The sequence below is a fragment of the Suncus etruscus genome, chromosome 14 (assembly GCF_024139225.1).
Source record: "Suncus etruscus isolate mSunEtr1 chromosome 14, mSunEtr1.pri.cur, whole genome shotgun sequence".
Taxonomy (NCBI): domain Eukaryota; kingdom Metazoa; phylum Chordata; class Mammalia; order Eulipotyphla; family Soricidae; genus Suncus; species Suncus etruscus.
In genome coordinates, this window is record NC_064861.1 from 33,966,901 (window position 1) to 33,992,681 (window position 25,781).

The 25,781-nt window shown below is 37.5% G+C and overlaps 1 protein-coding gene and 2 non-coding genes across 5 annotated transcripts in view; 2 read left to right on the forward strand and 1 right to left on the reverse strand.

The window, feature by feature from the left end:
- Positions 1-25,781, forward strand: part of RAPGEF6 (Rap guanine nucleotide exchange factor 6) — a 210,760-nt gene that overhangs the window by 116,911 nt on the left and 68,068 nt on the right. For all 3 annotated transcript variants that reach the window (XM_049786707.1, XM_049786708.1, XM_049786709.1), the window contains exons 10-17: positions 4,171-4,329; positions 4,917-5,069; positions 5,364-5,528; positions 9,439-9,546; positions 12,013-12,216; positions 15,119-15,227; positions 18,939-19,179; positions 23,715-23,872. In XM_049786707.1, coding sequence (XP_049642664.1) covers positions 4,171-4,329; positions 4,917-5,069; positions 5,364-5,528; positions 9,439-9,546; positions 12,013-12,216; positions 15,119-15,227; positions 18,939-19,179; positions 23,715-23,872 — 1,297 coding nt within the window. The remainder of the gene's footprint in view (positions 1-4,170; positions 4,330-4,916; positions 5,070-5,363; positions 5,529-9,438; positions 9,547-12,012; positions 12,217-15,118; positions 15,228-18,938; positions 19,180-23,714; positions 23,873-25,781) is intronic.
- On the reverse strand, positions 787-895 carry LOC126029155 (U6 spliceosomal RNA). The gene has a single exon (XR_007502807.1). It is a non-coding gene; the product is annotated as a U6 spliceosomal RNA (small nuclear RNA).
- LOC126029298 (U1 spliceosomal RNA) lies at positions 10,858-11,021 on the forward strand. Its single transcript, XR_007502920.1, has one exon. It is a non-coding gene; the product is annotated as a U1 spliceosomal RNA (small nuclear RNA).

Genomic DNA, 25,781 nt, shown 5'->3' on the forward strand with positions numbered 1-25,781 from the left:
GCTCTAGTTTTTACTATTTTCTTCCTTGATTTTGGAAGGACTCTTGGGGATCATTTGTTGTTCCTTCTCCAGATGTTTTTTGTTTGTTTGGGGGTCATACCCTGTGGCACTTGGGCTACTTCTGACTCTGCGCTCAGAAATTGCTCCTGGCAGGCGTGGGGGACCATATGGGATGCCGGGATTCGAACCATAGTCCATCCTGAATCGATTTTAAGATGTGTGTTTAGATTGTTAGTTTGGATTTTTTTTTTCTTTCTTAATGTGAATTTCCACCCTTAAGATTTTGCTGTATCTCATTGATTCCAGTCAGTAGCATGTATCTTCATTCTAGTTATTTACAGGGAATGTTTTAATTTCTTCTTTGATTTTTCTCTTTGGTCCAGTTGTTATTTTTTGATTGGCTTCCAAGTTTTTAGAAGTTTTTTCCTATTCTTTTATGTTAATTTCTATTTTCATGGCATTGTAGTCTGTGAGTACTTTGTATGATTTCTATATTCGTGAATTCTCTTGAAGGATTGGTTTAGTTATTATAAATGTTGCCACCTCTTGTTTGTCTGAAAAGTTGGGTTTTGTTTTGTTTTATTTTGTTTTGGTTTGTTTTTCTAGTTTTTGGACCATACCTGGAAATGCTCAGAGATGATTCTTGGGTCTGCACTCAGGAATTACTTCTGGCAGTTTTTGGGGGACTACATATGATGCCAGAGATTGAATCCCAGTCAGGTGCATGCAAGGCAAATGCCCTGCGCACTGTACTATCTCCAGCCCCTATCTGTAAAGATTTTTTTTTTTAATATGGAACGTTTCACAAATTTGCATGTCATCCTTGCACAGGGGCCATGCTAATCTTCTCTGTATCGTTCCAATTTTAGTACTGTATTTTCCGGCGTATAAGATAACTTTTGAAACAAAAAAAAGTCAACCGACGGGGGTCGTCTTATATGCCAAGTATATCCCAAAAAATGTTTCAATATGCCGCTAAATGAAAATTGTCTGAATATTGCCACAAAACGAATTTTCCAACTCGATCCTGCACCAATCACTACAAGGCTGCTCGGACCGCCTCTCTAACTCAGCCAATTCAAGCAGGCTTTTTTTTTTATATAATTATCTTTATTTAAACACCGTGATTACAAACATGATTATAGTTGTATGATTACAGTCATGTAAAGAACACCCCCCTTCACCAGTGCAACATTCCCACCACCAATTTCCCAGATCTCCCTCCTCCCCACGCCCCTACACCTGTACTCGAGACAGGCTTTCTACTTCCCTCATTCATTCACATTGTTATGATAGTTTTCAGTGTAGTCATCTCTCCAACTCAAGCAGGCTTTTTATGCATGCAAATTAGACAATGTTCTGGATCCGAATCTACACTGTAAAAAGCCTGCTAAGATTGGCCAGAGTCAGAGAGGAAGTCTATTACAGTATAACCTTTGGACTTTTGCTTGTTGTGATTGGCTCACTATGGAAGATACAGTTGCAGCACAGGAACGTCCTGTCTGATACAGTGAATATAGGCCTAAACCTGTGTTTTAACTGCAAAATTAGGGGGTCGTCTTATACGCCGGCAAATACGGTATATGTGCTGCCGAAGCTAGCACACTGTTAAGATATTTAAACCCTCCCTCAAACGTAAATTATACCTTTACTGAGTAGTCAACTCTGATTTGAAATTTTTTTATTCAGTACTTTGAATATGTCACTTTATGCTTTCATGCTTGTATGGTATCTAAAGGAGATGTTATGATTTGTATGAATTCTTTGATAGTCTCACTCAAATTTTCCTTGAGCTGATTGAATTTCTCTTCTAGTGATTGCTTAATTTCCATTGCCATACATGAAGTATTGATTTGTGGTCTTTCTTGATTAGACTCAAGACTTTTATTGGTTTCGAGGATTTTGTAGTTTTTTGGGGGGGGCATACTTGCTCAGGGGTTAGTCGTGGCTCTGAGCTCAAGAATTACGCATGGTGGTTCTCACTGTACCATGTGGGATGCCAAGGATTGAATCTGAGTGAGCACAAGCAGGACAAGCATCCATGATCTGTCCCCTCAACTTGAGGATATGCTTGGACTTATATCTGTCTGCTGGTATAAGTTAATGACTAAATTTACCACTGTTCTGAGTTTTTTTGGTGCTGACAATTGAGTGTTAGGTGCCTAATATCTATCCATCTGATTGATTATTGTACACAGACAACAGTTTCTTCTAGTTATCTGTTTCAGTTAACCCACTTAGATTCCAGGGTTACTATGGAGATCATCTGAAACAAAAATTAACCGCCAGCCTTTAGAATTGTTGAGGTTGAAGTAGTAGAGTTGTCTTGTAGACACGGAGTGTCTGCACTCTTTTGGATATCAGCACGGACTCTGGAGTCACTTGGAAAAACTGATTGAATTTAGAGGTGACGTCAGCTTGGGTAGGTCTGTAGGGGAGTGGCCTCAGGGTTGAGGGCAGGTGGCTTATCCTCAAAGTCCACAGACAGGAAGAGGACGTGTCCTGGCACTGGCTGAAGAGGAGGAACAGGGTTCTAGCCCTCATGACATGTCTCAAAATTAATTTTTGTTATTTATTCTTTACCTCTCAGTTCCCTCATTAGAACTTAAAAAGAAATTGGGGGCTGATGAGCTCGTTAAGCAGATTGGGAACTGGATTATGTAGCAGTTTGGTCACTTGACTTGTGATCTCTTGCCCTGAATTTGATTCCTAGTACCCCATCTGACTCCCAAGCACCCCCTGGAGCGATGATTTTTTTTTTTTTTTTTTGGTTTTTGGGCCACACCCATTTGATGCTTAGGGGTTACTCCTGGCTATGCGCTCAGAAGTCGCTCCTGGCTTGGGGGGACCATATGGGACGCTGGGGGATCGAACCGCGGTCCATCCTACGCTAGCTAGCGCTTGCAAGGCAGACACCTTACCTCTAGAGCCACCTTCCCGGCCTCAGGAGTGATGATTCTTGTCTGTAGCTACAAAAGAAAAAAATAGGCTAATGAGAGCAGTGCTAAAAAGAAAAAGTGGTTTTACATTAAAATACAAATATATCTAAAGGATATTGTTTTTTGTGAGGCTTGCTAACATTGCATTTCTAAATCATACAACTATTTTTTAGTCTCATAATCTAATTTTATCTGAATAGATAAAAATGTATTTCATTGAAAATGTTTGATTTTTCTTAGCCTGGGGGTTTGTTATTGTTTTGTTTTGTGGGGGATGGGTTTTGTGATCCAGTGGCTCACACAATCATATGTTGTGCTGGGGTTTGAATTTGATTTTTCATCATATGAATCACTCCTGTTGTTTTTATCTGGCCTGTGAGATGTTTTTTATATTGTTAGATATGTTTAATAGTTTTCTTTAAACTTTATTGATTTTTTGTTTGATTTATTGGTTTCTGGGCCACACCTAGCAACACTCAGGGGTTACTTCTGACTCTGCACTCAGAAATCGTCCCTGCCAGGTTCTGGAGACCATACAGGATGCTGGGAATCAAACAGGGTCCCTCCCCAGTCAGTTGGATGCAAGGCGTACTCCCTATCACTGTGCTATCTCTCTGCCCACTCTTTAAAAGTTCTTAAACTTAGGTCTTTAAAAATGAATAAACTTTCGGGCCCAGAGAGATAGCACAGCGGTGTTTGCCTTGCAAGCAGCCAATCCAGGACCAAAGGTGGTTGGTTCGAATCCCGGTGTCCCATATGGTCCCCCGTGCCTGCCAGGAGCTATTTCTGAGCAGACAGCCAGGAGTAACCCCTGAGCAACGCCAGGTGTGACCCAAAAACCCAAAAAAAAAAAAATGAATAAACTTTCTGAATTGCTTTCTAGCTAAATCCCACCCAAGTCCTTTTTGTTTGCTAAGTGACAGAGACGGTTCCATGCACTTAGTATGTATAAATTCACTTAACAAAGTTCTATGATAATTAATACTGTTTTGTGTATTTAGCAATAGAGAAACCATCAAGCTAAAAAAGGTTAAATAACTTGTCCAGTGTACTTACCAAGGTAGGTAATTTCAAATTGCAGTAGTTTACAGTCTTAACCATTACATTTTTTTGTCTTATGTATTAGATCATTGAATATCTTGGTTTAATTTTTTTAATTATATTATTTCTGTACATTACAAAATTAAAATATTTTTTTAAAGATTCTCAAAACCTTTCTTTTTCTCTGTAGCTTGATTCATGGTATGTCATTTTAAATGGCACTGTAGAAATAAGTCATTCAGATGGAAAGGTGGAAAATCTCTTTATGGGAAATAGTTTTGGTATTACACCCACGATGGATAAGCAGTACATGCATGGAGTTGTTAGGACTAAAGTTGATGATTGCCAGGTAAGCATATCTCTTTGTTATGTTCTTTTGTTTGTTGATTTTAAATAGCTGAGGCTGGATTTTTACCTTCTCAAAATAAAATAGCTTTTTTTGAGAGTTGGAAGTTTCACAATTTAGTTTCTATAAAGGAAGTTAAGTTTTATATGACTTAACTTTTTGTGGTATTGAAAGATTTTAAATTTTTAAGAATATATCAAATGTTGATTTACTAGACTTCTTTATATTAGCCAGCTCAGGATTTTGGGCATTTGGTTTTTTGTTTTGTTTTGTTTTATAAAGTAAAGAAATAGGAACTTCTGAGTTGTTTGTTTCTAATTTACTCCTACTTCATATTTTCTTTGCATAGTGTTGGTTTTGAGAGAAGTAGACATTCACTTCTCCTTTTAGACAAGAATTCAAACAATTTAATGTTTTGCATCTTTCTGTATGTGAATTATTTAAGTTTGATTTTTATTAAGGTTTTAAAGTGATTGAATAAGAAAAAACTGATGCCACTTGATCTCTTAACTTTGTGCTCTGCCTTGGTGCAGAGTGATACATTTATGTACTATAGGTTTATTAATTGTCCCCATGTTATTCTTGGACAGTTTGTCTGCATAGCTCAGCAGGATTATTGTAGGATTTTAAACCATGTGGAAAAAAATACTCATAAAGTTGAAGAAGAAGGAGAAATTGTTATGGTACATGAGCACCGTGAGCTAGATCGAAGTGGAACCCGCAAAGGACATATTGTAATCAAGGTGGGTGTTTTTACTTATTTTTTTGGTCACTGATAAAACAAATCTTTCACCTTACTAAAAAAGCTTAGTCTGTTTTTATTAATTAAGAGAATTAACAAATTTTGGAATGTAAATTTACTATGTTAATTCTTTCTAAGTTGCTTTTTTTATACCTCTTAATGGGCTAAGAATTTTAGAAGTAAAATTTTATTTTTATGACTTGTCTAACGAAGCAAAGGGAACTAATCATCAGGAGTTCTTTAGTTCTTGAGATATTTATTTATATTCTAATTCTTTCTGTCCATGCCATTTTAGGCAACAGCTGAACGTCTCATTATGCATTTGATAGAAGAACATTCTATTGTGGATCCAACATATATAGAAGATTTTCTATTAACTTACAGAACGTTTCTTCAAAGTCCGTTGGATGTTGGAATCAAATTGTTGGAATGGTTTAAAGTTGACAGCTTAAGGGATAAGGTAGGTTTTAGAAATAATTTTATAAAAGCAATTTATGAAAGGGTTTATAAAAGTAATTTTAGCCTTTAGATGTAATTCATTAAAACCTTTGCAGTTGGTATATGTATTTTGATAACAATTCAGTTCTTTTCTGACATCTTTCAGAAATGTCTTTTCGTTAGTTTGAAGACAAAATAGCATGAAAATAGATAAATAAAAAGGTGAAATACAAATATGGTATAGTCTGGGGCCAGAGAGATAGCACAGCAGTGTTTGCCTTGTAACCAGGACCTAACGTGGTGGTTCGAATCCAGCGTTCCATATGGTCCCCCGTGCCTGCCAGGGGCTTTTCTGAGCAGATAGCCAGGAGTAACTCCTGAGTACCGCCAGGTGTGGCCCAAAAACCAAAACCAAAACAAAAAAAAAAAAAAAACAAATATGGTATAGTTCAAATTTAGAAAATATGATAGCTGCATGAGATTTTTTAGTTATCAGAATATAAATTTCTGATGACATTAATAAAACATATAAAACTTGAAGGTCTGATGATAGCACAGTGGGTAGGGGTGTTTGTCTTATACATAGTCAATCTGTGTTTATTCTCCAGCATATCCCATATGGTCCCCCGAGCTTGCCAGGAGTAGTTTTTGAACACAGAGTAACCTCTGAGAACTGCCAAATGTGGCCCAAAAACAAAACACAAAATAATTAAAAAGATTTTCTTTGTGAGATAAAAACAAAACTTGATTAACACTTTAGAAATTTTTTCAAACATTTTCCAAAAAACTTAGATTTGGGTGCTGGAGTACTAGCACAGCAAATAGGACACTTACCTCGCATGTAGCCCATCTGGATTCAATCCCTAGTATCCCATGTGGTCTCCCAAGCTCATCAAGAGTGATTCCTGATGACAGAGCCAGGAATAATCCCTGGATGGAGCCTGAAAAACAGAAGCAAAAAAGAAAAAGATTATAAGCCTTAAAATATACATTGACTCTTTTGATATAAACTAAAATTATTTGAAAACAACGTTGTCAAACTTTCTTGTAATTTATTTAAATCTACGGGGGATATGCATTAAATAATGTTTGCTGTTAAAAGATTATCTTGTGGGGGCCGGGCGGTGGCGCTAAAGGTAAGGTGCCTGCCTTGCCTGCGCTAACCTTGGACGGACCGCGGTTCGATCCCCCGGTGTCCCATATGGTCCCCCAAGCCAGGAGCAACTTCTGAGCATATAGCCAGGAGTAACCCCTGAGCGTTACTGGGTGTGGCCCAAAAACCAAAAAAAAAAAAAAAGATTATCTTGTTTTATGAAAAGACTAGTACTACCTCAACACATTAATGGCAAGTTGTTTTCTCAGAAATATTTCAATTAGGGCCATAATTGCCTGGTGTGGCATTACTGAGTTAAACTTTATTTCTTAAAGTTACACTCTGGTATGTAAGATTATCTGATAACTTTCAGCAGAGTTTAGCCCACTATGGCTGGGGTGATTAGGGGAGGACTAGGTCTATATCCAGTGGTTTCATGGTAATATGATGTTTCAGAAATTAAATTTAGGCATGTATTGTACTACTGGAACTATTTTTCTCCAGCCCCCAGAACTAAATGCTAAAATAAATGTGATTTCTATTGTTTAGAAAACTGAAGTACCTAAAGCTATAGACTTTCTTTTACTTTCATTTCATCTTGGAAGTTATATTTACAGAGTTTCTGAGAAAAAAGCAGGACCCTGCTGAATGTACAAAAATATGACTTAGGGATAAATAGTTTTCCACATTCAGAAGAATTAAATTGGACCTATAAACATGTGAAATATATAGAAATTAACTCAAAATGAATTATAGACCTATATATAAAATTCAGATCCATTTTTTTTAGAAGAACCCTCTTCGGAAAAGGCCAGAGAGCTAATTCAAAGAGCCTGAGTACATGTTTTATATGTGGAAGTCCTGGGTCTGATCTTTGGTAGAGAGGAGGTTTTGTGTTATGGGCAGAGGGAGAGAGAGACCTTGGAAGAAAAAAAACAAAACAATGAAAAGCAATGCCTTGGATGTGTTTAGCACTGTTTCTAAACAAAACAACAAAAGAAAAAAGTAGGTGCTTTGAGCATCATCCATCTTAAATCTTTTTTATGTCAAAGGATCCTATCAGGAAAATCAGAACAAAGCATAGAAGATATTTGCAAATTGTGTATCTGATAAGAACCTTAGTAGTCACCAGAATATATAAAGAACACTTGACAATTTAACAACAAAAATAAGTAACAAAGTGAACAAAGGTAAGGCCAGAAAATAGTACAGGAGAACAGTATAGGATGCTTGCCTTGCACATGGCCAACCCAGATTCTATCCTCAATATCCTATTTGATTTCTCAAGCCATTGAGGAGAGTACGAAATGCAGAGCCAGGCGTAGCCCCTCAGCACTGCCAATTGTGGCTCAAAAACATTGTTCAGTATCTTTAGTCATAGGTAAATACAAATTAAGCTCAAGAGAGATTCTGTTTCACCATCTACTATATTGACTAATGAAGAGAAGGAAATAGATGTTGCATGGATGTGGAGAAACTAGAATTCCCACTCCTTACCTGAAAATAGTATAAAAGAGGGGCCAATGTGATAATACGCTTGCCTCACATGCAGCTAACTTGGGTTTGATCCTGATAACCCCATATGGTCCCCTAAACCCCACTGGAAATAGTCCCAAAGCAGAGCCAGGTGTGGTCCAAAAACAAAAGGGAGCTATCTTGTTGACTTTGTATAGTTCAAAATAGAATAGTCAGTCATATAACCTAAGAGTTTTCTTGGTATAAAGGAGAAAGGAACCAAAACTGGATATTTAAAGAAACCTGAGGTACGGGGCTAGAGAGATAGCATGGGGGTAAGGTGTTTGCCTTACATGCAGAAGGTCATTGGTTCGAATCCCGGCATCCCATATGGTCCCCTGAGCCTTTCAGGAGCGATTTCTGAGCATAGAGCCAGGAGTAACCCCTGAGCTCTGATGGGTGTGATCCAAAAAACCAAAAAAAAAAAAAAAAAAGCCGAGGTACAAATTTTCATAATCTAACTATTGGCAATAGCCAAAGATGACATGAACCTTGAAGTTTTTTCAACTGATGAGAAGCTAAACAAATAATATCATCATGCACTGAAATACTACTCATTCTTTTAAAGGAATGAATTACTGATACATGCTATAACCTGAGAAAGCCTGAAAATGTTGTTAGGTAAAAGAAGCCAAACATATGGTTACATATCTGTGAATACTAAAACAGACAAAGACACCTTTATAAATTAATAGCTGTTTAAGCGGAAGGAAAGTTTCTTAGGGTTGATGAAATGTCCTAGCTGTAGATAAGTTACTGCTGTGAATATGCTAAATGTGAACTAAATACTAAGGCAGCTTAATGAAGGAGGTTTCAAAATTTAGTAATATTATTTTAAAAATACTTTTGATATATTGCTTGTCTTTTGAAACTTGTATTACATACTATCTAAAATATATTTTATGTCCCTCTTTTAGTGTAGCAAACACCCTATGTTTTCTCACTATGGCAGTGTCTGCTCTGTTACTTTTTTTGTTTTTTTTGTCCACAACCATTGACGCTCAGGGGTTACTCCTGGCTATGCGTTCAGAAATTGCTCCTGGCTTTGGGGACCATATGGGACGCTGGGGGATCACACTGTGTACGTCCTAGGCTAGTTGTGCCACGGCTCCAGGCCCATGCTCTGTTACTTTTTTATGCACTGAATTAAAATTTTTAACTAAGACATGCTTTTCTTTTAAATGAACCCTTTTTTTGCAGTGAGGGAGGGATAAGGAGGTTGTTGATAAAAATCAGTTCCCCCTCCATTTTAGACATATTTTTGCAGAAACAGCCTTTAAAAAAATAGTGCCATAATTGTATGTATTTCTTTATGTTTCCACAGGTAACACGGATTGTATTATTATGGGTAAATAATCATTTTAATGATTTTGAAGGTGATCCTGCTCTGACACGATTTTTGGAGGAATTTGAAAAGAATCTGGAAGATACAGTAAGACTCTTATTTCTACTTCTCTGCTACACTAAGCCAAACAAAAGCTTCTTGACTCTTTTGTTTCTGTTTCAAGATTATTTTTCTCTAGTATGCAATGTATTCTTCCTTATCAGATAACCTTGAGCTGCAACTATGTTGTCTGCTCCAAGCAACTTAATATTTTATGAAGAGGACAGGTCAGTAGCACAAGTGGTTAAGGCATTTGCCTTGCACATGATTGACCCAGATTTGATCACCATCATTCCATATGGTTCCCCCAAGCCTGCCAGAAGTAATTTCAGAGCCCAGAGCCAGGAGTAACCCCTGAGTACCACTGGCTGTGACCCAAAAACATCATCATCATCATAATGCACTTTAGGGGCTCAGTTGTCTGAATAGATAGAAGTACCAACACCTGGACAAGTTCCCAAGCTATTATGCCTTAGCTATTTAATTTTATAAAGATTTACAGGTGTATTAAACTTGTTGAAAGGATTATAACGAACCTAATGAGCACAATGATCTGAAAATCAAGTTTTGTGCATAGCAGTGTCTTGAGAATTTAATTATTAAGGATATAGTAGATTCAATTGAACAAAGAGTAGAATATTTGGATGGATGGTCCCCCCCCCCCCCTTTTTTTTTTTTTGGTGAAGGCAAAACCAGCAGTGCTCAGGGTTTACTCTCCCTCCTGATTTTCTGCTCAGGAATCACTCCTGACAGGGCTGAGGGGAACTTCTGGGGTAATGGGGATTGAACATAGGTTGGCTAGTGCAGAACAAGTGCCCTACATACTGTATTATCTCTCTAACTTAATTTTGTCCCTTTTTTGATTAATCTCTTATTTCTGATAGCGTTGGTAGAACAGTTCCTTTATGAAAATAGGAGACTGGAGAGCCTGAGTAACAGATAACAGCCTGAGTATACCCTAAGCAGGGGTCCTCAAACCTTTCAAACAGGGGGCCAGTTTACTGTCCCTCAGACCATTGGAGGGTCTGACTATAGTAAAAACAAAACTTATGAATGAATTCTTCTGCACACTGCATATATCTTATTTTGCAATGAAGAAACAAAACAGATACAAATACAATATGTGGCCTGCGGGCCATAGTTTGAGGACCACTGCAAGTGTTATACAGGATCAGAAAAGCTATTTACATTTGCTATGGTATTTGAAAATAGTTCAATATTCAGCTGATATTAGAGGCTGAGAATTAAATAGTACTTAAGGGAGATCTTTAATATAGGAATGAAAGGTGGATATTTTGACATCTTTGAATATTAGTATTTGGAACTAGTATTCAATTTTCTTTTAAGATTTTAAGTAAAATACTTACCTGGCCGGGGCAATTCCATGATCACAAAGGTGGTTTCCCCAGGGTGAGGCTCACCCATTGCACTCCGGGCGTGCTGACCCCTGCGATTTCCCCAAATGTGGGAAACTCGACTGCATAATTTATGGTAGTGGGGGACTGCGTGCGCGCTCTCCCCTGAAAAAATTAAAAAAAAAAACGATTTTAAGTAAAACTTTAAAATTTTGATTTTATGGGGCTGAGCAGTGGCACAAGGGTAAGGCATCTATCTGCCTTGCCCATGCTAGCCTAGTAGGACAGACCATGGTTCAATCACCTGGCATCCCACATGGTCCCCCAAGCCAGGAGCAGTTTCTGAGCGCATAGCCAGGAGTAACCCCTGAGCGTCACTGAGTGTGGCAAAAAATTTTTTTTAATTTATTTTTTTATTTTATGTAATAGAAGATAAGCAAGATAAGTTACTATATTTTAGGAATATAAAATACTATATTTTTAGGAAGGTTCAGGAAATGAAGAGGACATAGAAATATAATCTATATTTTGGGGAGATAAACAATATGGGATACTATATATAGAAGACTCGGAAAATGAAAAGTTAATTTGTTGTTAGCCCTAAATGAGACATCATTTTGAGATCCTTTTTTTTGGGGGGGGGGGCGGAATTGTGTGGATGCAGTAGTGCTTAAGGACTTATTCCTACCTCAGTACTCGGGACTACATGCAATATCAGGAACAAACTAGTGTTAGCTGCTTGCAAGCTCCTTAAAAAAATGTTCTATCTCTGTCCCTGAAAACTTTTCTAAATTGTTATTTAAAAGTGTTCTTTTTGTTTTGTTTTGTGACCACACCCAGTAATACTCAGGTTACTCCTGATGGTGTTATTTCAGGATGCTGGGCATCAAGCCTGGGTCAGTTTTGTTCAAGGCAAGCACCCTGCCTACTGTACTCATGCTCTCTCGCACTCTCTCTAACCCCTAAAAACAATTTTTAAAGATCATATAATGAGATCCTATTTTTAAATGATACATTTTAAAAAGGTTTTTTCTATCAAAGTTATCCTGGCTCATGTATTCTTGACTTTATTTCAAATTCAGTTCTTTCTAATTTTATATGTATTTTTAAAAGCTATATGAATAAATATACTCATTTACATACATTGTATCCTTTATAGAAAATGAATGGTCATCTTCGGTTATTAAATATTGCCTGTGCTGCAAAGGCTAAGTGGAGACAGGTTGTATTGCAGAAGGCTTCCCGTGAGTCCCCTCTGCATTTTAGCCTTAATGGAGGAAGTGAAAAAGGATTTGGTATTTTTGTGGAAGGAGTAGAATCAAATAGTAAAGCTGCTGATGCAGGACTGAAACGTGGTGATCAGGTAAGGAAATAATCAACCACTCATTAAATTCTTATCATAAGTGATAAAACATTGCCTTTTTATCTAATATTTTTTCATATGTGCATGAACCATCAACTGGCAATTTCAAATAGTCCTAAAAATTTAATATGTGAGGCTGTTAACTCAAGTAGTAGAACATATTCCTAGAATCTATAAAGCCCTGAGTTTAATCTCCTGTACCACATCACTGCTTTTTACTCCCCCCCAGAACTGCTTGGAGTGGTCTTATTTTTATAAAAAGGAATAAAAATATTATGTAAATAATAGGTGAGCTAGTACCCTTTATAAGCTTTAACAATGCAAGCACTTTTTTTTTTTTTTTTTTTTTGGTTTTTGGGCCACACCCGGCGGTGCTCAGGGGTGACTCCTGGCTGTCTGCTCAGAAATAGCTCCTGGCAGGCACGGGGGACCATATGGGACACCGGGATTCGAACCAACCACCTTTGGTCCTGGATCGGCTGCTTGCAAGGCAAACTCCGCTGTGCTATCTCTCCGGGCCCCAATGCAAGCACTTTTATCCAAGGAACTTGAAAATATAAGTGGTCAAAGATTACCACAAATGATTGATTTATGTTAAATTATGTCCATGTATTTGCAGAACTGAATCCATAAACAGTGAGTCAGTTGAGATTAGGAAATAAAAAACAATAGTAGGAGGAAGTTGGTGAGACTTGTTCTTACACATGTAGGTGTGAAATAATTATAGAACTATAAATAGAATGTGTTTGTTTTTGTGATACCAGAGATAAAATCCAGAGACTCATGTATTGAGCATATTTTTTTATCAAAGCTTTCAGCTTTCAAGCATATCAAGTGTTTTATTAAAATTTGGTTCTTCAGAAATTTTTCTCGATTGCAGGTTGTTTATTGTTTCATTTAGAATGTGACTTCACTATCAGTATAAACCAGCTCATTTTATTTTGTTTTGCTTTAATTATGACATCTATATTATGAAAAATTATATCCTTTAGAACAGGTTTTCAACAATTGTCCTGTAGGAGGAGACAACTAGCAGTGTCCAGAGAAGTTTAGGATAATTTTATTACTTTAGGATTAATACTAATGGCATATAGTAGATATAAGCCAGAGATGATGTTGAACATCTTATAGTACCCAACAGGAAAAATTTATTTAGCCCAAATTTTCAAAATTTTGGAAGGTTAGGAAATTCAAATTAGAGTCATAGAGACGGTTCAACCAGCAAAATCATATTATTTTTTTTTTATCTTTGTTTCTTTTTTGTTTTGTTTTGGGGTCACACCCAGTGGCGCTCAGGAGTTACTCCTGGCTCTGCGCTCAGAAGGCACTCCTGGCAGGCACAGGGGACCATATGGGTGCCAGTATTTGAACCACCTCTTTTCGAATCAGCTACATGCAGGGCAAAAATCCCTACCACTGTGCTATCTCTCCAGCCCTTTATCTTTGTTCATCTTTGTTTCTTTATATCATCTTATCTACAATTTCTTTTAACTAGTTCATCTCATCAAATTTGCCTTCCTGTTCTTCAAGGGATTTTGATGAGTTTTGTATTACTCCCCTGAACTCATCCCATAGCTTTGGTATTCATTCATTTTTAGACTTCCTTCTATATTCTGTTGTGTTTTTTAGCAATTTCCAGAATCTCATCTTGGAATTCATTGATCTTTTCCTCAGCTGCTAGTATTTTGATGCTCAGATCTTCTATTGATTTTTTATGCTACCTACTATTCTCTTCATTTCTGTCTCTTTTTATCAGTGGTCTCATTTCTGCTCACATAGTTTATTGTGCTTTTCCAGCAACCTGTTACTATATTTTGAGGTCATTTAACATCCTTAATATAGTGTTAACTAAGGTCATTCTCTAATAGTTTACATAGTTGGTTAATATTGGTACAGACCCCCAATCTATTGTTTTCACACGTTGAACTTGATAGGCTTCTTATTCAACTTTTCCATCTGGCTGAGGGTGAATCTTTATAGTTAGACCTTCTCCCACCAACATCACCCAGAATATTTGAGTTATTAACCTGGATACTGATCTTTTCCTTTTCTGCTGGTTTTTACCTAGATACAGATATAAGTGTGTGTTTTGTGGGGTATGATAAGTAAAGTTTCATGAACACACAGTTGAGGGAAGTTGAAACATAGCTTGCTGAAAGATAGAAGTCAGTCATGGTGTGGAGGTTGCCAGGGCCCAGCTGGAATTAGAGAAACCTGCTTCCACTTTCAGAAAGACCGTGGTAATACCAGCCAGGTGATTGACCTCACCTGGAAAGTTGGAGAAACAAGCAGAGGTTCTAAAATGTAGACCTTAGCCTGCTGAGATGGCAAAGGTCAGGTGTGGTGTGTCAGATGTAGAACCTTTCACTAAAATTTGTACGTGAATTTTATATCACACCATTTTTCTTGATACATAGAACAGTCTGTGTTTTTTATTTTAAATTTTATTATGATTTCAGAAGAATAGACTTAAGAAATGGTTTACAAAGAGATTTGGGGTAATGCAGCTACATAGAAAACATAACTTCTCATAGAAATTACAGTTGTTGCCTACAAATACCTTTTTTTTTTTTACAAACACTTTTTAAGTTGTAGTTGTTCAGCTATAAATATGCTTTATTCAAGAGGTTTTTTTCACTATTAAAATTTAGTTATAGAGTAACTAGGGGCCGGAGCTGTGGTGCAAGCAGTAAGGCGTCTGCTGGCGCTAGCCTCGGACGCACCACAGTTCGATCCCCCAGCATCCCATATTGTCCCCCAAGCCAGGAGTGATTTCTGAGTGCATAGCCAGGAGTAACCCCTGAGCATCACTGGGTGTGGCCTAAAAGCCAGAAAGAAAAAAGAAAAGTAACTAATAGTGTTTGTCTTAATTTCTGTTTTTCAATATACTTTTTTTTACAAGATAATGGAAGTGAATGGACAAAACTTTGAGAATATTACTTTTGCGAAGGCCCTTGAAATTCTGAGAAATAATACCCATCTTGCACTTACTGTAAAGACCAACATATTTGGTGAGTTTTATTTTAAAACATTCTCAAATATATTTCTTATTGTAATAGTAAAGGAAGAAGTCATTATAGTATAAAGAAAAGCGTAAAATGGGAAAGTTTCTAAGCTCATTGAACAAATTTTTATATCACTGTATTTGTATTTTATGCCTAATCTTAAAATAAGTATACAGCTGTAGTTAGATTAGCTGTGTACTGTACTGTCCAAGGGAATAGAACAGTCTTTAAAAGTCTTAAGTTAGGTTTTCACTCTCCTTCCCAACCATTATGCAAATAGATCTTCTATTTAAACTGGCATTTTAAAATACTTTGGGGGGGTGGGGCGTCACACCCAGCAGCACTCAGGGGTTACTCCTGGCTCTACGCTCAGAAATCACTCCTGACAGGCTCGGGAGACAATATGGGATGCCAGGATTCAAACCTACAGGATTCAAACCCGTCCTTCTGCATGCAAGGCAAACGCCCACCTCCATGCAAGGAGAATAGATTACTGGGTTACAGATTTTTGATAACTGCATGCTATTTCTAGGTAAAAATGTTGACTTCATTAGTATGTTTTATTTTTATTTGCAGCAACAAATTCTTGCTATTTTTAATTAAATCTTCTTTGGAGTATTTTTTGTTGTTATTAGGAGCCAGAGGTAGAGGTGTGGAGATAGTGTGGATTTTGTTGATTTTGTTTTTGAAGTCCAAGGGATTAACCCTGGGCCTCAGGCATAGCCAGGGCATGCACACTACCACCAAGGTATATTCCCAGTCTTTTGTTATTTGGATTTCTTTTTTTTTTTTTTTTTCCTTCTTACTGGGCCATGTACTCATACTCATCTGGCAGTGCTTAGGAAACCACAGTAGTGAATGTAGTCAGCTACATGAAAGTCAAGTACTTTCCTTATTTTTTGGCCACTTTTTAAAAAATACATATTTTTAAAATTGTAATTTTTGAAAAGATATTATAACTTAGTTGTATTTAATTCTATAAGATTTTCTCTGAAATTCTAAGGACAACAGAAAAACACTAACAGTTGAAAGACTAAAAGGAAAATTCATGTTCTAGAGGAAGTGAGGAGAAAATTAAATTAGATTAATTTAGATTAAGGGCTGGAGTGATAGTACAGCTGTAGGGGGCATTTGCCTTGCATGCAGCTGACTTGAGATGGACCAGGATTTGATTCCCAGTATCCAATAAGGTCCCCAGAGCCTGCCAGGAGCGATTTCTGAGTGCAGAGTCAGAAGTAACCCCTGAGTGCCACCAGGTATGGCCCCAAATAAATAAATAAAATCTATATTAAGTGGGAGAAATAAGAGTTGAAAGTAAAAGCCATATCTATGGAAAAGCCAGTTTGGGGTTGGGGTGTGTGTGTGTGTGTGTGTGTGTGTGTGTGTGTGTGGGTGTGTGTGTGTGTGTGTGTGTGTGTGTGTGGGTGTGTGTGTGTGTGTGGGTGGGTTTGTGGGTGGGTTTAGGTGTTGGGTGTTAGGTGTGGGTGGGTGAGTGTGAACTGCCTCATTTTACTGTACTTGGTTAGTGCAAAATAAAACTCACAATTTTTTTTTTCAGTTGAGTCCCTTTGAATTATATCATGACTATATTAGTTCAGCAAAGACTAAGTCTTTACAATGGTGGATTTGGGGGAGTTTGGGTTAATATCTACAAATTTGGGGATTGTCTGGTCTTATTCCTTTTTCCTAGAGCAAATTATTTACTGTCGTCTAGCTGTTTTTTGTAAAGATTGAATTTTGTGAAAATAGAATAGTTTTGTAAAAGCAGAATTGATCTATTTCACAAAAATAGAATTCATAAAGAATTGAATGCCTTTAAATTTCCTGTGCCTGGACCATACAATTACTAGCTGGTATTAAATATTATTGTGTGGAGGATAGGAAGAATAGTACAGAGGGTGTTAGTTGCTTTGCATCATATGATGTAGGTTCAATCCCTATCACCTGATAATGGCCCACAAGCACTTAGGAGCAATCTCTGAACTCAAAACCAGGAGTAAAACATGAACATTGACCAAAAAATGTGTGTGTAGGTATGTAGGGACATTCTGGATTAATGGTAAAAACAGCAAAGGGAGTATATGGAATGGAAGTCACAGTCGTCATGCTCTCTGAGGGAAGATAAACAATTGTCCAACAAAACTGTAGATGTATGTGACAGAATTGATGTGATAACTGCGTAAGGGGGGACCTGAACATTCTTTAACTTACACCATGTAAACTGTAGTCAGCTAACATTCACCCCTAGCAGAACACTGAAGATTATTTCAATAGGATATTAAAAAGCATTTGTTAAAAAAAAAAAGCATTTTAGTTTGGAAATGGTGCAAAATAAAATTGTAGTAACTCACATTCTCTTACATTGCCATAAAACAGAATTTAAGTTGGGGTTATTCTAAATGGAATTCACAATCAAAACACCCACAAAAAGGAAAACTTCAATTCAAAAGCAATTTTGTGTAAATTCTAGAGTAAGCTGTATGTAGCTGGCCACTTTGTGTTAATTCAAGCCGATAGGAACAGGGCCACCAAGATGACATACGGTTCCAATAACTGAATTAGGACCTTTACATACAAAGTATATGCTCCATTCTAACCCTGGTGCCAGAGTTGATTTTTGGATTTCACTGGCTATGCTTGGGTCTTACTTCTGGCGTTTGAATCAGAGATCATTCCTGGCACAGATGGGGGAACCATATGTGTTACTGGGAATCAAACACAGGATGACTGCATGTAAAGCATCTTAATGTAACAAGTGCTCTGACCCCTTCATTTTTATAACTGATAAATTTATAAAACTGAGCCTGTTAAATCCAAGTATTTAACTCAAGGGACAGGAGTGTATGCTTTGCTTGTGGTTACCCTGATTTCTATATTCAGTAATGAATGGATCCCCAGCCCTTTATGGCCTCTAGAATTGTACCACTTTGTAATGCCCAGCATCGAAACTATGGCCCACACAGTAAAGTCCAAACAAGCCTAACTAGCAATAATATTTGTTTATCACCTGACATGATATATGATACGATTTAAAAAATAACAAAAATAATAGAGCCTTAATATTTTATATTAATTCATAAAACCCAAATTGAGGACCAGAATGATAGTACAGTGGGTAGGAAACTTGCCTTCGATGCTGCCAACTCAGGTAGATGTTCAGTCTCTAGCACCACATACACTCCCCTGAGCCTACCAGGAGCAATCTCTGAGCACAGAACTACACATAAGCCCTGAGCACTGCCAGGTATGCCCCCCAAAAGTAAAAGAGAAACAAAATCTGAGTGGATTTTTTTTATCACTTATTAGGAATAGGAACTCCTGGACCTTTTTTTTTTTTGGTTTTTGGGTCACACTCAGGGGTTACTCCTGGCAGGCTCAGGGGACCATATGGGATGCCGGGATTTGAACCGCCATCCTTCTGCATGCAAGACAAACGCACTACCTCCATGCTATCTCTCCGGCCCACTCCTGGACTTTTCTAAGTGAACTGATAGCCTGCCCACTTCTTGGCATTATCCCCAGTGACTTTTATCATACTGGAAATACAGAAATATAATCATATATAAAACTTAAGAATCAATATGTCTGATAAAGGTGAGTATACATTTTATAATATTTAATGAGTGATTGTACAAGTTCAAATAATAGTGTGATTTTTAGTCTTAAAAATTGTTATATAGTCTTTCTGATGAGAAACAATGATGTTTATTTTCACAGTGTTCAAAGAGTTACTTAGTAGGACTGAACAGGAGAAAACTGGTGTTCTTCATATTCCCAAAATTGCTGAAAAAAAAAGTAATCGCCATTCAATCCAGGATGTACCAGGAGATATTGAACCAACATCACAGGAAAAAGGAAATAAGAAAATAAAAGCAAATACTGTTTCAGGTGGAAGAAACAAAATCAGAAAAATTTTGGATAGAACACGATTTAGTATCTTGCCTCCAAAATTGTTTAGGTAATGCCAGTCTCAATCACCTGTGAATTGTAAGGTTTTGTTTAGAAAACAGGTTTGACTCATTTTTTTATTTACACCTAACTTCATAAAACATATGGCAATTTATAAGAAAAAGTAAACTAAGTCTATCATTTCTTTGAAATTATCACAGTTGGCTATTCTTTTGTGAGCCTTATTTTGAAATTCAGAAAAAAATTCCAAATTACAGTATATGATCTTTGTTTATTTTGGGGCTACACCTGTCAGCTCTCGGGTTACTCCTGGCTCTGTGCTCAGAAATCACTCTTGGCAGGCTTGAGGGACCCTATGGGATGCCAGGGATTTTATTGAATCAGGATCTGTCCTGGGTCAGCCGCATGTAAGGTAGACACCCTACTGCTGAGCTATTGCTCCAGCCCAGTATATATAAAATTTTTTATAATTCTAGTCCAACTTCTGATCTACACATTTGAACTTAGATCACTGAGCACATTTATTAATAATAACTAGTATGTTTTTATCTTTCAGTTTTTATTCTTACATTAACCCTAAAGCTGAACTTTTAAATAGAATCTGTTTCTGTTTGAAATGTTGCCAAGATTTTAAGATTTTAAATTTACATTAAGAGCAGTACAATTGGGCCCGGAGAGAGAGCACAGTGATGTTTGCCTTGCAAGCAGCCGATCCAGGACCTAAGGTGGTTGGTTCAAATCCCGGTGTCCCATATGGTCCCCCGTGCCTGCCAGGAGCTATTTCTGAGCAGACAGCCAGGAGTAACCCCTGAGCACTGCACCGCCGGGTGTGGCCCAAAAAACAAAAAACAAAAAACAAAAAAAAGAGCAGTGCAATTTTGGGGCCAGGTAATACAAGTGAGGCTCTTGCCTTTCACCCCTTATGGTCCGCTTCGCCCCCAAGATTGATTACTGAACATAGAATCAGTAGTAAGCCCTCAGCACAGCTGGGTATGGCCCCCAAACAGTTTTATAAAGTAAAATATTGGTTTACAACTTTATTGATATTTGAGTTTTAGGCATATTTTAACACCAGTTATGATTTATAACTATAAAGCATAGTGTTTTGATTTAAAATAATTTTAAAAGTAAAATGCTAGACAAGATCTATAGAACAATAGATATGACTCTATAATGACACTATACCTATGTTATGGTATATTACTGCCAGGGGTAATTCTTGAGTGCAGAGCCAGGAGAAACCCTTGAGCATCACTAGTGTGGCCCATAAACAGATAAAAAGTAAGATACTAATGAAAACCAGTCTTTTAAGTGTCATGGCTAGAATTCTAGGATATATTATGTGTGTGTGTTGCAGTATCTATTTGATACTTCTAATCAGATACACTGCTTAGCATGTAGAAAGTTCTTAGTTCATGTTGAGTAAGTTAAGAAAGTAGAATAGAGAAAGAAAAACATTTTAAAATACTTTTTCCTGGGGCCAAAATGATAGCATAACGGTAAGGTGTTTGCCTTGCACGCGTCCAACACAGGACGGATGGCAGTTTGAATCCTGGCATCCCATATGGTCCCCCAAGCCTGCCAGGGGTGATTTCTGAGCACAGAGCCAGAGTAAATCCTGAGCGCCACTGGGTGTGACCCGCCCCCCCCAAATACTTTTTCCTGATCTTTTCTGGAATGGTAAAATATTAATTACCTATTACCTCACAAATAAGGTATGGTTGTCTCTACCTCTTAAAGAAGTGTGAGAAAATTCTCTTTTCTAAATGTTTATAATATAGATATACTGTCTAGAGAAGCTAACTCGGGCAACTTTTTTTATTTTCTTTTGTTTTCATATTTTTGTGTGTGTTTGGGTTTTTTTTTTTTTTTGGTGGGGGGTGCTACACATGGTGGTGCTAAGGGATTACTCCTAGAAGGGTTTGGGGAACCATACGGAGGGAATGCTGTCGATTGAACCCCAGTCAGCTATGGGCCAAGCTGTCTCCAGCCTCTCAAGCAACTTTCTTATCCTAAGAGCTGATCATCTAAAAGCTTATGAAGTACCTTATGAAGTAAAAAATGTCCTTATGTGTAAAAAACAGGAACTAGTTTGGAGTTTTGTTGGAAGTGGTGCTTTATTTTTGTTTCATGGTACTCAAAATTGATCCCAGTTCTTTTTTTGGGGGGGGTTGCTTTGGAGGCCACTCTTGGCAGTGCTCAGTGTTTAGTCCTGGCTGTGTTCAGATCAAACCTGGGCCTGCCGCATGCAAGGTTCCCACTGTGTTATAGATCTGGCTTATGAACCCAGGCATTCTAATGTGTAAATATAGAGATGAAGCAAGGAGTATACGTGAATGGTAGGTTATGAAGAATATTGAGTAATTTGCTAATGAAAAGGATTTTAGTGGCTTGAGAGATAATATAGTGGATAAAGTGCTTTGCACCTGACTGACTGGAGTTTAATTTCCAGCACCCCATATAAACCCTCAACCCTTCCAGAGTGAGCCTTTTTTCTTGAAACATTTACCTTTGCTCTTTTATGTCCTTTTATTTTTTTTTTCTCTCCATTCCTCTACTCTTTTGTCCTGATTCTCTTCTTTGAGGATCAGCAGTCATTTAGTTCTTTAACAAACAGTCCTGTACACTCTTAGTCTGCATCATTCTTAACCTACCTTGGCCCTTCTTTTTACTGCTAACATTTTGGGTTATTTTTTCAAGACACTTGCATGAGAAGAGGTATTCTGTGATACTTCTGTTGTATTTGTAGAAATTACTGAGTAGAATATTGTATTGAATAAATATAATTAATGTTAACCTGACATTTTGAACCCTTAGCAATAGGTGACATTTTGGTTGCTGTCACAAACTTTATTTATTGCAATCCTATGTGTGTATGACTGTTGCTAATTCTGTATTATATCTGACTTTGAGGTTATAAACCTTATAGGATTTAGGATTCTTCATTTTTGTTTTGGGGGTTGTTTATTGGGTTTATTTTCCAGATATATCTAGTTGCTTGTTTAACTATTTTCTGCCAATTTTTGGACCATACCCAGCAATGTTCAGAACTTATTAGTCCTGACTATGCTTAGGGATCACACTGTAGGTGTTCAAGGAATTTTATCTGGTGCTGTGGAGCAAATCCAGAGTGGCCACATGCAAGACAAGCATTTAACCTACTGTACCATCTCTCTGTTCCACCTCTAAAATATTTTAAACATATTCCATTTACATTTAATGTAGCCTTTTATTGACAGTTAATTTTGAAATCTTTGAAAGGAGATAAATTGCTTTTACTCTGGCTCTGATTCTGTCATGTAAAAACAGCCGAGTAATTAAACTTGAGATAACGCAGGGAATAGTGTGTCCTTAGTGTAAGGCTATAGAGAATATATTTTATTTTTCTTTTCAATTTGAATCTTCATTTATTCTGTTTATCCCCTTCTGTTTATTACATGTCACTTTTTTTGTTTGTTTGTTTGCTTGGTTTGAGGCCACACCTAGAAGTGTTCAGGGCTTACTCCTGGCTCTGCACTCATGGATCACTGCTGGTGGACTCAGGACCATATGGAGTGCAGGGAATTGAACCCTGGTCAGCTATGTGCAAAACATGTACCCTATCTGTTGTACTATCACTCTGGCCCCAACATAACACACTTTTTTGTGTGTGGATTTTTGGTTGATTGATTGGTTGTTATTTTTTAAGAAACAGTGTTGTTGTTTTTTATTACACACCCAATAGTACTCCTGCCTGACTCCATACTCTGAATCATACCTGGTGGACTTTATGTCGACCATAAGGGAGACTATATCTGGTGCTGCTGATTGAACCTTGGTTGACCAGGTGCAAGGCAAGTGCCCTACCAGCTATTCTTTGTTTAGTACAAATTTGTGCAAGTACTTGATTCGGCAGCCCCTTGTTTTAGATTTAAACCAAACTTCATCCTATAACCAAATTAGATATTCTGTTAAGAGAGAGCAATGTCATAAGTGAATATCTCATCAAGAGTAGTTAGAAAAGAAAAAAGAAAACAACAGATACCATTGGAGCTAGAGGTTTAGGCATTTGTCTTACTTGCACCCTGCTCATTCTTCAGTACCTCATATGGTACCTCAAGCACCACCAAGATTGATTCTCCGACACAGAACAGGAAGCATCACCAAGGTAGCTCTTGGAACAGGAATATTTGATTAAGTGGCAGAGTGCTTGTTTTGATAAAGTGGGGTCCTTAATACCTAGCACCACAAAAAAGAGAAAACTTTTCTGTGGGATAACTATATATGTCCGCTGAAATTGATAGATCTCAAAGGATTCCTAAATAGCCTGATTCTTGGTTCCTTTTTTTCTTTTTTTAAACCAAAACCAATAGAAACTAGTAGAAATTTGATGGTCTACAATAAGGAGCAGTTAAACGTGTATCTTTAATGAAATCTCAGTGAATACCTAAAAACAGAATTGCATCATTTGTCCAATTGTATTAATTTCTCTGATAATTTAATTTCTAATTGGTCATTAGTGCATATAGAGAAAAAATGTTTACTTTTTAAGTACCCTTAAATTGTGCTGTGTAAACCTTTATTTTATTTCATTTTATTTTGAAGTGATGGAGGCCTGAGCCAATCACAAGATGATAGTATTGTGGGAACAAGACACTGTAGGCACAGTCTAGCTATATTGCCTATTCCTGGAACACTCTCATCCAGCAGTCCTGATCTCTTACAACCTACAACCAGTATGTTGGACTTTTCAAATCCTACAGGTAATTTTCATTTGTGATTTTGTATGTTCATGTTAGTTCCAAAATAATACATTTTGTGCAATAAATATTGGATTTGTTGAGAGCCCTCCCTTTTTCTTCTTTATATTATGATTTAATGAAAAGAGTGAAAGAGAAAATTTTAGTTTTTGTCTCAAATAGAATGGTACTTCCTTCAGATTTTTTTTTTTTTTGGTTTTTGGGTCACACCAGGCAGTGCTCAGGGGTTATTCCTGGCTCCAGGCTCAGAAATTGCTCCTGGCAGGCACGGGGGACCATATGGGACGCCGGGATTCGAACCGATGACCTCCTGCATGAAAGGCAAACGCTTTACCTCCATGCTATCTCTCCGGCCCCTTCCTTCAGATTTAAAAGTTCAAAGAAAGCGCTAGAGCGATAGCACAGCAGTAAGGCGTTTGCCTTGCACATGGCTGACCCGGGACAGACCTGGGTTTGATCTCCAGCATCCCATATGGTCCCCAAGCCTGCCAGGAGTGATTTCTGAGTGGAGAGCCAGGAGTAACCAAGAACGCCACTAGGGGTGGCCCCCAAACCAAACCAAAACAAAACAAAATAAAAGTTAAAAAAAAGAGAGAGAGATTATATGAGCCAGAGAAGAATACTGTAGGTGGGACACTTTCCTTGCATAAAACCTACACAGGTTTGATCCTTGGCACAAAGTCCAAGTCCTGCAAGGAGTGATTTTTGAGCACTGCACCAGAGTAAGCACTGGGCACTGCTGGGTGTGACCCCCCCCCCCCCCAAAAATGATATTTTGTTACCTGTTAGTAACCCAAATTTTAACAGTAGTATGAAAATAGAGGTTATTTTTCTTTCAGAAGAAGCATATTGCTCAAGAAATGGAGAAGTATATGGTAAATTACTTAAAGTAACCTCACTTTTTTTTTCCCAAAACATTTTCCCCTTAATACCTGGACATCATTTTGTTGTGTTATTTGTTGTACTGACCTTCATTTTCATTGATATGATATTAAGTTGTCAATTATATAGCCTAAAATTTTATTACAAGGAAGAAAATTTTGGAGAATTATTTATATATCTCATTTGAAACAGTTTGAGATGGGAACTGGAGCATTAGTATACTGGCAGGGAACTTGCCTTGCCATCAGTGGCTCAAAAACCCATACAAAACAAAAAAAGGAGTAAATATTTAACTGGAATATAATACAGCAGGTAGGAAACTTGCCATGCATGTGGCCAAAACAGGTTCCAATTCCAGCACCATGTATGGCTCCCCAAGCTCCATCAGGAGTAATTCCTGAATGCAAATCTAGTAATAATCCCTGAGCACAGCCAGTTGTGCTGCACCCCAAAATAATAAATACATAGGGCTTGAGAAAGAGTGCACACATCCCCCCCAAAACCTATGTTGTGTTTTCCCTGGATGTCTCTTGAACTTGCTTTCCTCAAACATTAGGCACAAACATTGCCTAATCTTGGAAGCCCTAGCCTATGTGCTATATACAAGGTCTTAACCTTCATTTTTGGAAATCTCTTAACTAATTTTTACTCATATTGCTTGTCAAAGAACAGCATAAGAATTTATTTTTAGGACTTTCATTAGTCATACATTTTACACAAACTAATTATGCATACTTTTCTAAGTTGGCAGAGACATGATTTATAGACTGAAAGATTTTGATACTGTATTTATCAGGCATATAGAAACAGGCCTGAGGGAGAAAAGAGTATTTTTTAGGGAGAAGGTAAAGCAAAGTAAATCCAGGGGCCAAAGCAGTAGCACAGCAGATAGGGTTTTTACCTTGTGGTAAGCCAACTAAAGTTAAATTTTTGCATCCCTTTTGGTTCAAACAAGCCTGACAGGAGTGATTTCTGAGCACAGAGCCAGGATTAACCCCTGGAACCATTGGGTGTGACTCCCCCCACCCCA